At 37.2% G+C, this 11546-nt stretch overlaps 1 protein-coding gene across 3 annotated transcripts in view; it reads left to right on the top strand.

The window, feature by feature from the left end:
• MSH3 (mutS homolog 3) overlaps nucleotides 1-11546 on the top strand; it is a 185987-nt gene that overhangs the window by 713 nt on the left and 173728 nt on the right. For all 3 annotated transcript variants that reach the window (XM_010863368.1, XM_010863367.1, XM_010863366.1), the window contains exons 2-4: nucleotides 1091-1211; nucleotides 8169-8389; nucleotides 9703-9909. In XM_010863368.1, the coding sequence (XP_010861670.1) occupies nucleotides 1196-1211; nucleotides 8169-8389; nucleotides 9703-9909 (444 nt within the window). In that variant the 5' untranslated portion in view covers nucleotides 1091-1195. The remainder of the gene's footprint in view (nucleotides 1-1090; nucleotides 1212-8168; nucleotides 8390-9702; nucleotides 9910-11546) is intronic.

The raw sequence follows: 11546 nt of genomic DNA on the forward strand, positions 1-11546 counted from the left end.
CCCCGCCCTGCCTTTTTTTCCCCCCTGAATTGAGGGTTGAAGAAGAGCCTTGTTCATTTTTATTTGTTTAGTTAGGTGACTGGATGAAAACTGGCGTTAAATCTCCAGTTTTTAGGGTTGCAACAGCCTTGCTCAATGTTTCGGGCGATTACCAGTAAAAGTCATGACTTATGTGCGGTTCCCTGGTGACTGTACCTACCCCTTGTGGTTCAGATTATAAAGTCTGATACACGATATGAGTGGATAAAGTTTCTTGAGACAATACAGATGTGCTAGTCGTAGGGTCCTTCCTGTTGCTTGCTATCCTTTGAGTAAAATAGTTTTGTTTTTGACCAGGAACACTGCCACAAAGGAAAACCTAAGGGTGAGCCCTCATTGGGGCTCCCTGGTACAGCATTTCTCAAACTGAAAATGTGGAAGGGAGTTGTAGATTGGCTTTTAAGTAACCGTCCAGGTTTTAAAGCAGGTGACAGCTTGGCTGCTTCAAAATTTTGTTCCCTTCATTTATATTTCTTCTGTAGAGGATTGTATCTCTCCTGTCTTTGTTTTTTGACCATAGTGTGCATTTCCATGAATTCACCAAGATTTTATTTTACATCTACTGTTTAGAGGTCATTTGGTGAAGGACCTAAGTTTTTGACAGTTTTTCTGCCAGCATACAGTCCATAATCTTGTGGCATCTTCAGTGGTAAAACATAAGCCAAGCTTGAACATGAAACAGTTAAATTGCAATTAACATTTCAAAAATGATACCATTCTTTAATTATCTAAATATTAGTTTTTTTCTTGAAGGTACTCTATTTAACATAGGTAAGTAGTGTGATTCATAATCTGAGCTAGGGCAAGGCTGATTAAGTGAAGAAAAGTAGCAGCCTTGATTCTAATTCTAGGACTGCTTGAGATGCCGAGGCTCATGACCTGACCTCCAGCTTATCTTTGATGATGGTAGAACAGTTCACCCATAGCTCTAAGTAGACAATTCTATGAAGGGTGGATGGCAAGAACCTACTGTCATTCAGAAGTAAAGTTTAAATTATTCTGCGTACATCAAATTTTGAGATTAGAGATGACACATCCTTTTCTAACAAAGGTTACAGAAATTGACAGAAGTAAAAAGAAAGCACTGGAGAGTGATGGGCCTGTTAAAAAGAAAGCCAGGAAAGTCCAAGAAAAGGAAGAAGAAAGTGATTCTGTAATGTCTGGAAACTCTGGTGAGTTCTGGGGCAGTTTTTCTTCGTTCTCACAAGTCATGGCTCTGATATTCTTGTGTTCTCCTGAGGGTAGAGGAGGCTATAGGAGAATTGGGCCATTTGTTTCCTTTGTGGAGAAAGGCTTCCATTGTGCTTGAGTAGACTGGCACCTTTTAAGTGGTGGTGTGTGGGTAGAAGGTTGGAGAAGTAGGGGTAAAAGCTGGAGTTCTGCAATTTGGCTGTAGTTCTTTGAATTTTCTCTTTTATTCCCTTTAGCAAATTTTGGTCTTGATTATAAAAGTAAAACATTCTTGTTATAAAATTTTCAAACAATTCAGAAACGTAGAAGGTAGACAAAGACCTCATAGTCTTTCTTTCAGTAAGGCCTACTGCTGATTTTTGGAGATCCTGTATATTCTTCCAGATTTTTCTACTTATGCACATCTATATGTATAAACGTATACACAAATTAGTTAACGAATAATATTTCATAAATTTTAATATACTATATATACTAATTTGCAACTTTTTTCCCCCTCTTGGAGCATTTTGAACAATATCAGTGTTAGGACATGTAGATCTATCCTGTCCTTTTTAATCATGGAGCTGTTTCTTCTGTATGTGAAAAGATTTTGGGTAAAACCACCATTCCTGAGCTCCTGGACTTCTAGTGGAGGTATTGGATACAGATAGTTGAGCAAATTTTTCTTTAGTTAATTGGCCTCAGACAGTTTATGATAGGAGAGATCAGAGAATCCTTCTTTCTTCATTATTCTCACAAAATTAGGTAAAGAAAATGAAGTGAAGTGAAAGTCACTCAGTTGTGTCCGACTCTTTATGACCCCATGGGCTGTAGCCTGCCAGGCCCCTCTGACCATGGAATTCTCCAGGCAAGAATACTGGAGTGGGTAGCCATTCCCTTCTCCAGGGAATCTTTCCAACCCAGAGATTGAACCCAGGTCTCCCGCATTGCCGGCAGATTCTAAACCATCTGAGCCACCGGGGAAGCCCAAAGAAAATGAGTCAAAAGCAAAAAAGAAAAGTTTCAGTTTGGTGGATTAAGAAGTAAAATTTGAATTTATGTATGAAATAACTGTAGAAATGGAGTTGCATGATTAAAGTGAAGGATAGGTCTGATGATACCCTTTTCCTCCTCCTACCTGAATGGGCTTGACAGGAGGCATGACTTGACAGAATTTGCCTTTTCCAGAGCTCTCTACTTTTCTTTGCTTCATTACTCTGCATAGAACTGATCTATTTAGTTTTTCAGTAAAATCTTCAAGCTGTTAATGAACAACGTCTGTTTGCCTGCCTTTGTTCTGGAGGTTTTTTGTAGTTATTTTTCTCTTCCCAACAACCCTTGTTATTCTCCTTTTATAGAAGAAGAGATGGGTGATATGTGAGTTATGAGGGTTACCACACTTCACTGACTTACCCTGGCATCCAGGAGAGATGAGATAGAAATGGGGCATCAGACTTGGAATATTATGATATAAAACCTTTGTTACTTGGTAAACATTGCTCTCAGGAAGAAGAAAGAGTTTTCACCAGGGTGATTACTCCACCTCATTTTTTTTTTAATATCAGAATTATTAAGATATAATTGCAGGTTATACAATTTACCCATTTAGCGTGTACAGTTCAATGACTTTTAGTATATTCACGGAATTGTGCAGCCCTCATTAAAGTCAATTTTAGAACATTTTCATCACCCTCAAAGGAAACTCGGTACCTGTTAGCAGTCACTTCCCATTTTCCCCCAACAGCACCCCTTCAGACCTAAGTAAGCACAAATCTATTTTCTGTCTATAGATTTGCCTATGCTGAACGTTTCATATAAATAGAATCATACAGTATGTGACCTTTTTGTCTGTTGTACCTCTTTCAAAAGTTTTTTGATTTAATTTCTTGTTGTTCATCTTCTTGTGATTTAATTTTATGTTATTTCGTAACAGAATTTGGTTAAATTTTAACCAAAACTTTTATTTTATATGGTTAAATTTATATCTTAGCCATTTTAAAGTGTACAGTTCAGTGGTATATGTATGTCTGGCTACTTTGATAAATAAAATCTCCCCAAATTCAGACTTGCTTTTTATTATTAATATTAATTACAGATAAACATAGTGTAGAAATCTGTCTCAAAAGCATTTTGAGGAATACAGATATCCATTATCTTAATACTATATAAATTTGGACTTTACAAAATCAATTAAGGATACAAGAAAATATAGCTAGAGTATATAAAAATAATATACGATTAAAAAAAGGACCTGGAAAATGTATCGGGTATTATGCCTTTAAACTGTACCCAGAAAGTTCAAATTGAAATTTGCCTTAAATTCATATAATTGCCAGGTTATCCTTGAACCATTTTATAAAAGATATCAACCAGTATTTATAATTATTACACACTAATATCCTAAAGTTAAAGCTACTTAATCAAAAAAAATTTGAAGTAAAATGTTTTAAATCAAAGGATAGTTGATTTAGATTGCTAGATTTTGGTGTACAGCAAAGTGATTCAGTTTTTTATATATATATATATATATATATATATATATATATATTTCAGATTTCTTTCCCTTATAGGTTATTATATAATATTGAGTATAGTTGCCTTGCTATACAGTAGGTCCTTGTTATTTATCTATTTTATATATATAATATTATATGTTTAGTATATACTACTTATATATATAGTAGTTTATATCTGCTACTCCGAAACTCCTAATTTATCCAACCCACCTCTCCTTTGGTAACCATAAGTTTGTATCTATGTCTGTGAGTCTTGTTTCTTTTTTTGTAAATAAATTCATTTGTACCATATTTTAGATTCCACATATAAGTGATATTATATGATATTTGTCTTTTTCTGACTTTCTTCAGTATGATAATGTAACCACCCATGTTGCTGCTAATGGCATTCTTTCTTTTTTTTTTTTAATGGCTGAGGATAAAGCTAATTAGCTTTAATGAAAAAAATCAAATTTTTCCATGGAATTAAATATACCATTCCCCAAATTCCCATTTTTGTATTCTCTAATGACTATACTTATTATAGAAGGTAAAAAATTTTGTCCAATGAACTTTCCATTTTTATTTTATACTATTTAAAAAAAAAGCACCTTTAGAAGTTTAAAACAACATGCCTCAGTTGGGAATGAATATTTAAAACAAAGGCACTGAGATTAAAAAATAAGTTTTTTAAATTAAGAGAAAGTTCTATTGCTTACCTGGGTTTCTACTGTTAGACAAGATTTGAAACTGGCTCTTAAATTTGTTTATTTTTCTTTTTAAGACCTCATCCTGCTTGACTTGTATATTGTTTTTTATCTGTGTAAGTTTAAATATCGTATTTCCAGCTTAAACACTCTAAAACATTGGCTGTAGGTTGTTTTTCCAGACAGTTCTTGACACCCTGAGATCTATGAACATGGATTTGTTGTTGTTTTTAATTCTTTATAGATGTTTAAGATATGTAGAGAATTATAAGCTTGATAAATTTCACAAACTGAAGTCACCTCTGTAACGGTCTCTTAGATCAACAAGCTATATTACTAGGACTCCCAGAAATCTCTCTGTGCTCCCTCCCACTGCAACCCCTTCCCCCGACCCAGGATAACTGTTATCCTGACTTAGTGTAGATTGGTTTTACCTGAACATTGTGTTTAATTTAACCAACTTAAAATATGTTTGTAATATTACAAAGATTTTTCTTTTTTTCCTTTTTTTAAGATGATGAATTATTTTATCTGTAAAATAGGTTCTTGTACATATTTTTAAAAATATGTTTATAATGGCATATTTATATTTTAGCATCTAGTCTGTGATTCCTTCTAGATTAAAATTCTTCATTTAAAATATGATAATTCTTCTTCTTCCTGATCATTCATAACCTAAATCTAGAAGAGTAGTCTTGAGGAAAGTAACTATTATGTATTTCCATTTTACGGCACACAGAATTTAAAGCTCAAACAGTGAAAGTGTTAGTTTCAGTGAAAGATTTTTAGCAAGGAAGTTTTGGTCTATTTAACGTCTTGGGACAGCAACCAGTGGCCTTATTTCTAGGGTATATCCTCTTAAGGGCTCAGAGACTAGTGATAATGCTGCGAAGTTTTAATCTCATATTGTGCCAGTTTGATGGCTCATTTCATGGCATCTTCAGAAAACAAGATAGTATAAGTGAAGTTTTAAATATAGGAGCAGAATATAGAGGTTGCTAAGGTTTGTTTGGGTACTGTTAAAACAGTAAAAACAACTCAATTATTTTACCAGCAAAATGGCTTTATCTGGGGGCAGCAGAGATTACAGGACATGCAGCTATAGCAAATAGCATGCAAGTTTGGCAAAGCTAAGGAGAGAAAACTTTTTATAAAGGAGAAGGGGAAGTTAGGAGGGTTTGTTACAAACAGAAGGTTGATTAGAGGAAATTGGGAGTTCAGAATATAGAGGGTTTTCTTTGTCTGAGTTGTGACAGTCTCTCATTGGTTGAACTGTTGTTAGGCTAGGAGAAAATCTTCCTCCTTCTGGTAGTAGTAATGTAGTATCACTTCTGTAGGAGATACAAGGTAAGTCTCTTCCTGTTGGGATCTGTATTGACACTGGGTGTGCAGGAGAGCTCCCCCTGCTGGCCTCCCAATTCCATTTTCCTTTTAATTTTCATCATACACTGTACTTACCTGCAGTACACGAGACCTGAGTTTGATCCCTGGGTTGGGAAGATCCCCTGGAGAAGGGAACGGCTACCCACTCCAGTGTTCTGGCCTGGAGAATCCCATGGACTATACAGTCGCAAAGAGTCGGACACGACTGAGTGACTTTCACACACACACTGTACTCAGGGGCTTCCTTGGTGGCTCAGATGGTATAGAATCCACTTGTCAGTGCAGGAGACACACAAGATGTGGGTTTGATCGCTGGGTCCAGAAGAGCCTCTGGGGAAGGGAATGGCAACCCACTCCCATATTCTTGCCTGGAGAATTCCATGGACAGAGGAGTCCAGCAGGCTGCAGTCCATGGGGTTACAAGGAGTCAGACACGACTGAGCACGCGCACACACACACACACACTGTACTCAGTTTTTGACCAGTCAGGTTTTTCAGTGGTTACAGTCTTCCTCAAGGCCTAATGAAGGAACTGGGGCCTATATCTATGTCTCCTCTGAGGCATAAGGGTTTTATAGCTCTTGGGGGCTTTTTATTTGAGAGGGCTTCCATTTAGTTTTTTCCCTTGAGGGCCTCATAAGGTGTAAAGATCTCTCTTAGATATCTGTGAGAAAGGCAATGAAAGATTGTGGCTTTCCTCTGTAAGCTTCATTCTTCCCACAGATAAACATGTTCATATTTCCTCCTGGTTTTCTTTTAGATGGCTCAAGATATGATGGCCCTGGGAGCAGTAGGAAAAAATTATAACTTTGTGTCATTTCTTATGTACCAGTTCTTCCCCTTATTTTATAGTTTAGGAATCATAATGTCTTGATATAAATGAATAAGGGTGGGATATCTTCTTTGCTGTCTCTTGAGCTGAGGTGCACCCATAAAAGACATTATAGCCTAAGGATGAAAGATAACTACATAGAAAAAGGAAAGAACAAATTTTAAGAGATGTGGAAGGGTGGCAGAGAGGTTATACAGAAAAACCAGTTCAATCCAGGATCATATCTGAACCAATATAAGCCTTTTTGAGTTGTGCATAACTCAGGGATGGAGCTTCATGAGGGAATCTTCTTGGCATAGTGAGAGTGGGGTAGGAGGCTGGGGAAGGATGGAAGGAAGAGAAATGGGAAAGTCAGCCATCAAGGAGTCTAACCACATGCATGCTAAGGCCTTGCTGTAGATCCAGCCAAACAGACCCTGAAGTTTGTGGAAATAACATGGAATTTTTGAAATATGAACTTTACTTAAAACATAAGTAATGTAAAGAAAAGAACAGAATATTCAGTAGTCAGAAGAGTCCCTGGCTCCTTCACCTCAGTTTTTAACACTTCAGTTTCAGATACTTTTTTTTTTTTTTTTACAAAAGTACAACTCTAAGACTTATACCCCACCCCCGCCCTGGGAAAGTGTTTTTGTATGGATAGGAGAAAAGTTCTTATGTAATATAAAAACTTACAGTATACCTTTGAAGAGTGATTCAAGTATACATCCTGGAAAGGGGAGAGTAATCGTAAATAAGATGAATATATACACTTGAAAAGAGATTTCAAATATATATTTTTCTAGCTATAAGGTTAACAGACAGGATAAAGTATATACCTAAAAAGAGGTTTGGATATGAATATGAGACAATTTAAACTTTTAGAAATAAGTGAAGCATAACTCTTGTCCTCAGAGTATTTTGCTTAATGGGAAAGGTAAGAGATGATAAATGCAGTCCCATTTCTTTATACTTAAAAGTAACTGCTGAATTTTATTGCTCTTAGGGGCAAAAAAATGTACTCTGGCATGTATTATTATAAATACCCAATATGTGAATAGTATTCCTTATTTTATGGATTGCTTGCTTCTTAATAACAACTAATTGGCAGCGTGTGATATGGGCTGTAGAAAGATGTGGTTTTGTTACTGGAACACAGAGGAAAGAAAACATGACTATTAACTGGGAGAATTAGCAGAGTTTCTTGGAAAAAGTAGTTTTGAGATCGGTCTTGATAAAGTCAGTACAATTTGACATGTGGAAATTGGGGTCCAGGGCATTTCAGGGAGAATTGCATGAGCAAGCTATGGAGGCAGGAAGGTAAGTGTCCTGGGGCTTGGTTTTCGGGTTCCCCTGGTGAATTCCTGGTTTCAGTATCTTTAGGACTTCCCTATGGAGCTCTTCAGTTTCCCTAGTCAAGAGTCTTCTGTGCTCCTTTATCACATTATAGTTAGATTCTTGCCTTAAATGAGAAGCTCCTTCTGTAAAAATCCTATGCTGATTATGAATTGACATAATGACACAAAATACTATTGTTATATTTTCATCTGATCTGCTAAGAGCCCAAGAAACATCTGAGGACCAGGACTGTTTTAAAGTCTCTGGAAAAACTGAAAGAATTCTGCTGCGATTCTGCCCTTCCTCAAAATAGAGTCCAGACAGAACCTCTTCAGAAGAAGTTTGCAGTTCTGCCAAAATGTACTGATTTTGAGGATATCGATCTTCTACGTGCAAAGAATGCTGTTTCTTCTGAAGATTCCAAATCCCAAACTAGCCAAAAGGTATGTGACTCTTATATGGATGGATATCCAGTTACTTAAAATGGTGGGTTCTCAAGTGCCATTAAGTTCTGTGGGTTTACCCGGGGCAGGGGTTCCCAAACCTGGCTGATCATCTAAATCAGCTGAGGGAGCTTCTGCTTCTTAGATTTTTTTTTTTTTTTTTTAATTCCTGGAGATTCTGATTTACTATTAAGGCAGGATAGATTGGTTTTATTAAAACAACACAAAATAAAACCTCCCAGCTGATTCTGATATACAGCCTAGGTTAGGAGTCACTAATTTGGGGGGAATTCTTTATTAATAATTAATAGAAGTACTTTTCTTATAGTCCTTATAGTTTCCATGATTAGTCTAGAAAATCATGGTAAATAATTTATAGAAATAGATGTTTTGAGGTTTTTAGTTGAAAGCTTGGCTGATACAGTAAATAGAAAAGTTAACTAAATACATGGGTTCCTTACTTCTTCTACTGTTTTGTGACTATCAGTGTTTTTCACCATTGCAAAATCAGGGAATTTAACTCTTGATCCATCATTGAAATCTATAATTCAGAATTAGTGGTGAAGCCCAGCTTTAAATGAGATCACCTTACTGTAATAATTTTGTATGGTGACAATTGGTTACTGGAGTTCTGATCATTTCATAATGTATTTGATTGTCAGATCACCATGTTGCACACCTGGAACTAACATGATGTTGTGTGTCAACTATATGTCAGTTAAAAACAAAAGAATCACCTGGAGAACAGAACTTTCCCCCCCAAAAAATCAATAATCAGAACCCTTTATCAGAATCATGTTTATTTGGTGTTCATGAAAAACTGGACTTGGTCATTTAAAAGCTCTCATTTTAATGTGTAGCCATGGTTGAGAGCTACTGAATTAAAGAAATAGTTCTTTACTTTTTTTTTTGAGTCATTTAAATCTAATGAAACTGTGAATTCTTTACTCAGAAGAATACTCAGACCAACACAATTTTGTATTTGATTTTCAGAAGTTTACACCCCTTTCTGCAAATTCCAGATTCATGAACTGGTGAAAAAAAAAAAAAAGAAATTGTTTTATTTTAGGCTTTCACAATTTGTTTAAGACATTAAGTAATAGTTTAGTTTGGCTCAATTTTTTAAAGTCATTTACTTTGAAAGAATTCCAAACGTGCGAGAAAATTTGCCTAAATGTACAATATACTCCTGTAAACCTTTCACCTGGATTCACCAATTATTAGCTTTGTGCCAAATTTACATTCTCTCTTTCTCTCTCGAACTATTATTATGGTTAATACTTTTTAAACTATAAAAATCTTTCGGTTGCCAGGACAAGACATTCAGCCATTTTGGACCATCACAAAAGAGTTATGAAAACCTACAGAAAACTTCTGATTCTAAACCATCTAACAAACGGACTAAAAGCATCTACACACCCTTAGAATTACAATACTTAGAAATGAAGCAGCAGCAGAAAGATGCGATTTTGTGTGTGGAATGTGGATATAAGTATAGATTCTTTGGGGAAGATGCAGAGGTAAGTTATTTTCATAGGCATTATTTCATGATTTTCTTGTCCAGCCTTTAATATTTTCCAGTGTTTTTTTTTTTTTTTCGCTTTCTGACCTTATGAAAAAGCTAATATAATCAGTTGCCTTTTAAAAATGCTTTCATTTAAGTAAAATGAAAGTTGCTCAATTGTGTCCGACTTTTTGCGACCCTATGGACTATAGAGTCAATGGAATTCTGCAGGCCAGAATACTGGAGTGGGTAGCTGTGCCCTTCTCCAGGGGATCTTCCCAACCCAGGGATCGGATCCAGGTCTCCTGCATTGCAGGCAGATTCTTTACCAGCTGAGCCTCCAGGGAAGCCCAAGAATACTGGAGTGGGTAGCCTATCCCTTCTCCAGCGGATCTTCCCAACCCAGAAATTGAAAAGGGGTCTCCTGAATTGCAGATGGATTCTTTACCCCTGAGCCACCAGGGAAGCCCCATTTAAAGCTTTCATTTGAAGTAAATACTACATATAAACAGAAGCAAGCTTGGTGGATGCTAAATTTGTGGAGAAGGAAGTGAGTGGTTCTGATGGGAATGTTCATACTTATTCTCCGTGGTGCTTACCTAGTGTCTTTCATCCATCAAAAGTTGATTGTGGATGAACCAAATAGTGAATGAATCATAGTCATGTGAGTATTCCTAATGAAGACTCACACCAAAAAAAAAAACTGAGACGTATGAAATTCTTCTCCTTACCTTTACTTTATGAATTTTCTTAGTCAGGAACATAGTTAAATCTCAAAGGATGAGCACATTAACTCTGCTAGCCTACCAACAGGTGTGTGAAGTCTTACAGGTCTCTGAATATGAGTCATTTTGCTGTCTTAGTCTAAGTTGTGTTGCTCTTCGTTGAGATGCAAAAGCTTCTTCTTGCAGTGGAGCATGGGCTCTTGGCAAGCAGGCTTCAGTGGCTGCAGCACGCGGACTCAGTAGTTGTGACCTCTGGGCCCTAGAGCACAGGCTCAGTAGTTGTGGTGCATGGGCATAGCTGCCCCATGGCATGTGGAATCTTCCCAGACCAGGGATCAACCCAGGTCCCCTGCGTTGGCAGGAGGACCTCACCCACTGGACCACCAGCAAAGTCTGCCATGATGCTTCTTAGAAAAAAGTAGGGAATCAGGTGGTGCTACATGTTTCCACATTCCTAACACTCGTGTGTCATTGATTAGCTAACCAGACCATGGGGTTTTCTTTTCACTTTCTCAAAGATGCCCTCTGTCCAGGGAGGTTTATCATTTGTGTGTACCGTATCAGTTCAGTTCAGTTCAGTCGCTCAGTCGTGTCCGACTCTTTGCGACCCCATGAATCACAGCACGCCAGGCCTCCCTGTCCATCACCAACTCCCGGAGTTCACTGAGACTCACGTCCATCGAGTCAGTGATGCCATCCAGCCATCTCATCCTCTGTCGTCCCCTTCTCCTGCCCCCAATCCCTCTCAGCATCAGAGTCTTTTCTAATAAGTCAACTCTTCGCGTGAGGTGGCCAAAGTACTGGAGTTTCAGCTTTAGCATCATTCCTTCCAAAGAACACCCAGGGCTGATCTCCTTCAGAATGGACTGGTTGGATCTCCTTGCAGTCCAAGGACTCTCAAGAGTCTTCTCCAACACCACAGTTCAAA

Source organism: Bison bison, unplaced genomic scaffold (genome assembly GCF_000754665.1).
Source record: "Bison bison bison isolate TAMUID 2011002044 unplaced genomic scaffold, Bison_UMD1.0 scf7180017864490, whole genome shotgun sequence".
NCBI lineage: Eukaryota > Metazoa > Chordata > Mammalia > Artiodactyla > Bovidae > Bison > Bison bison.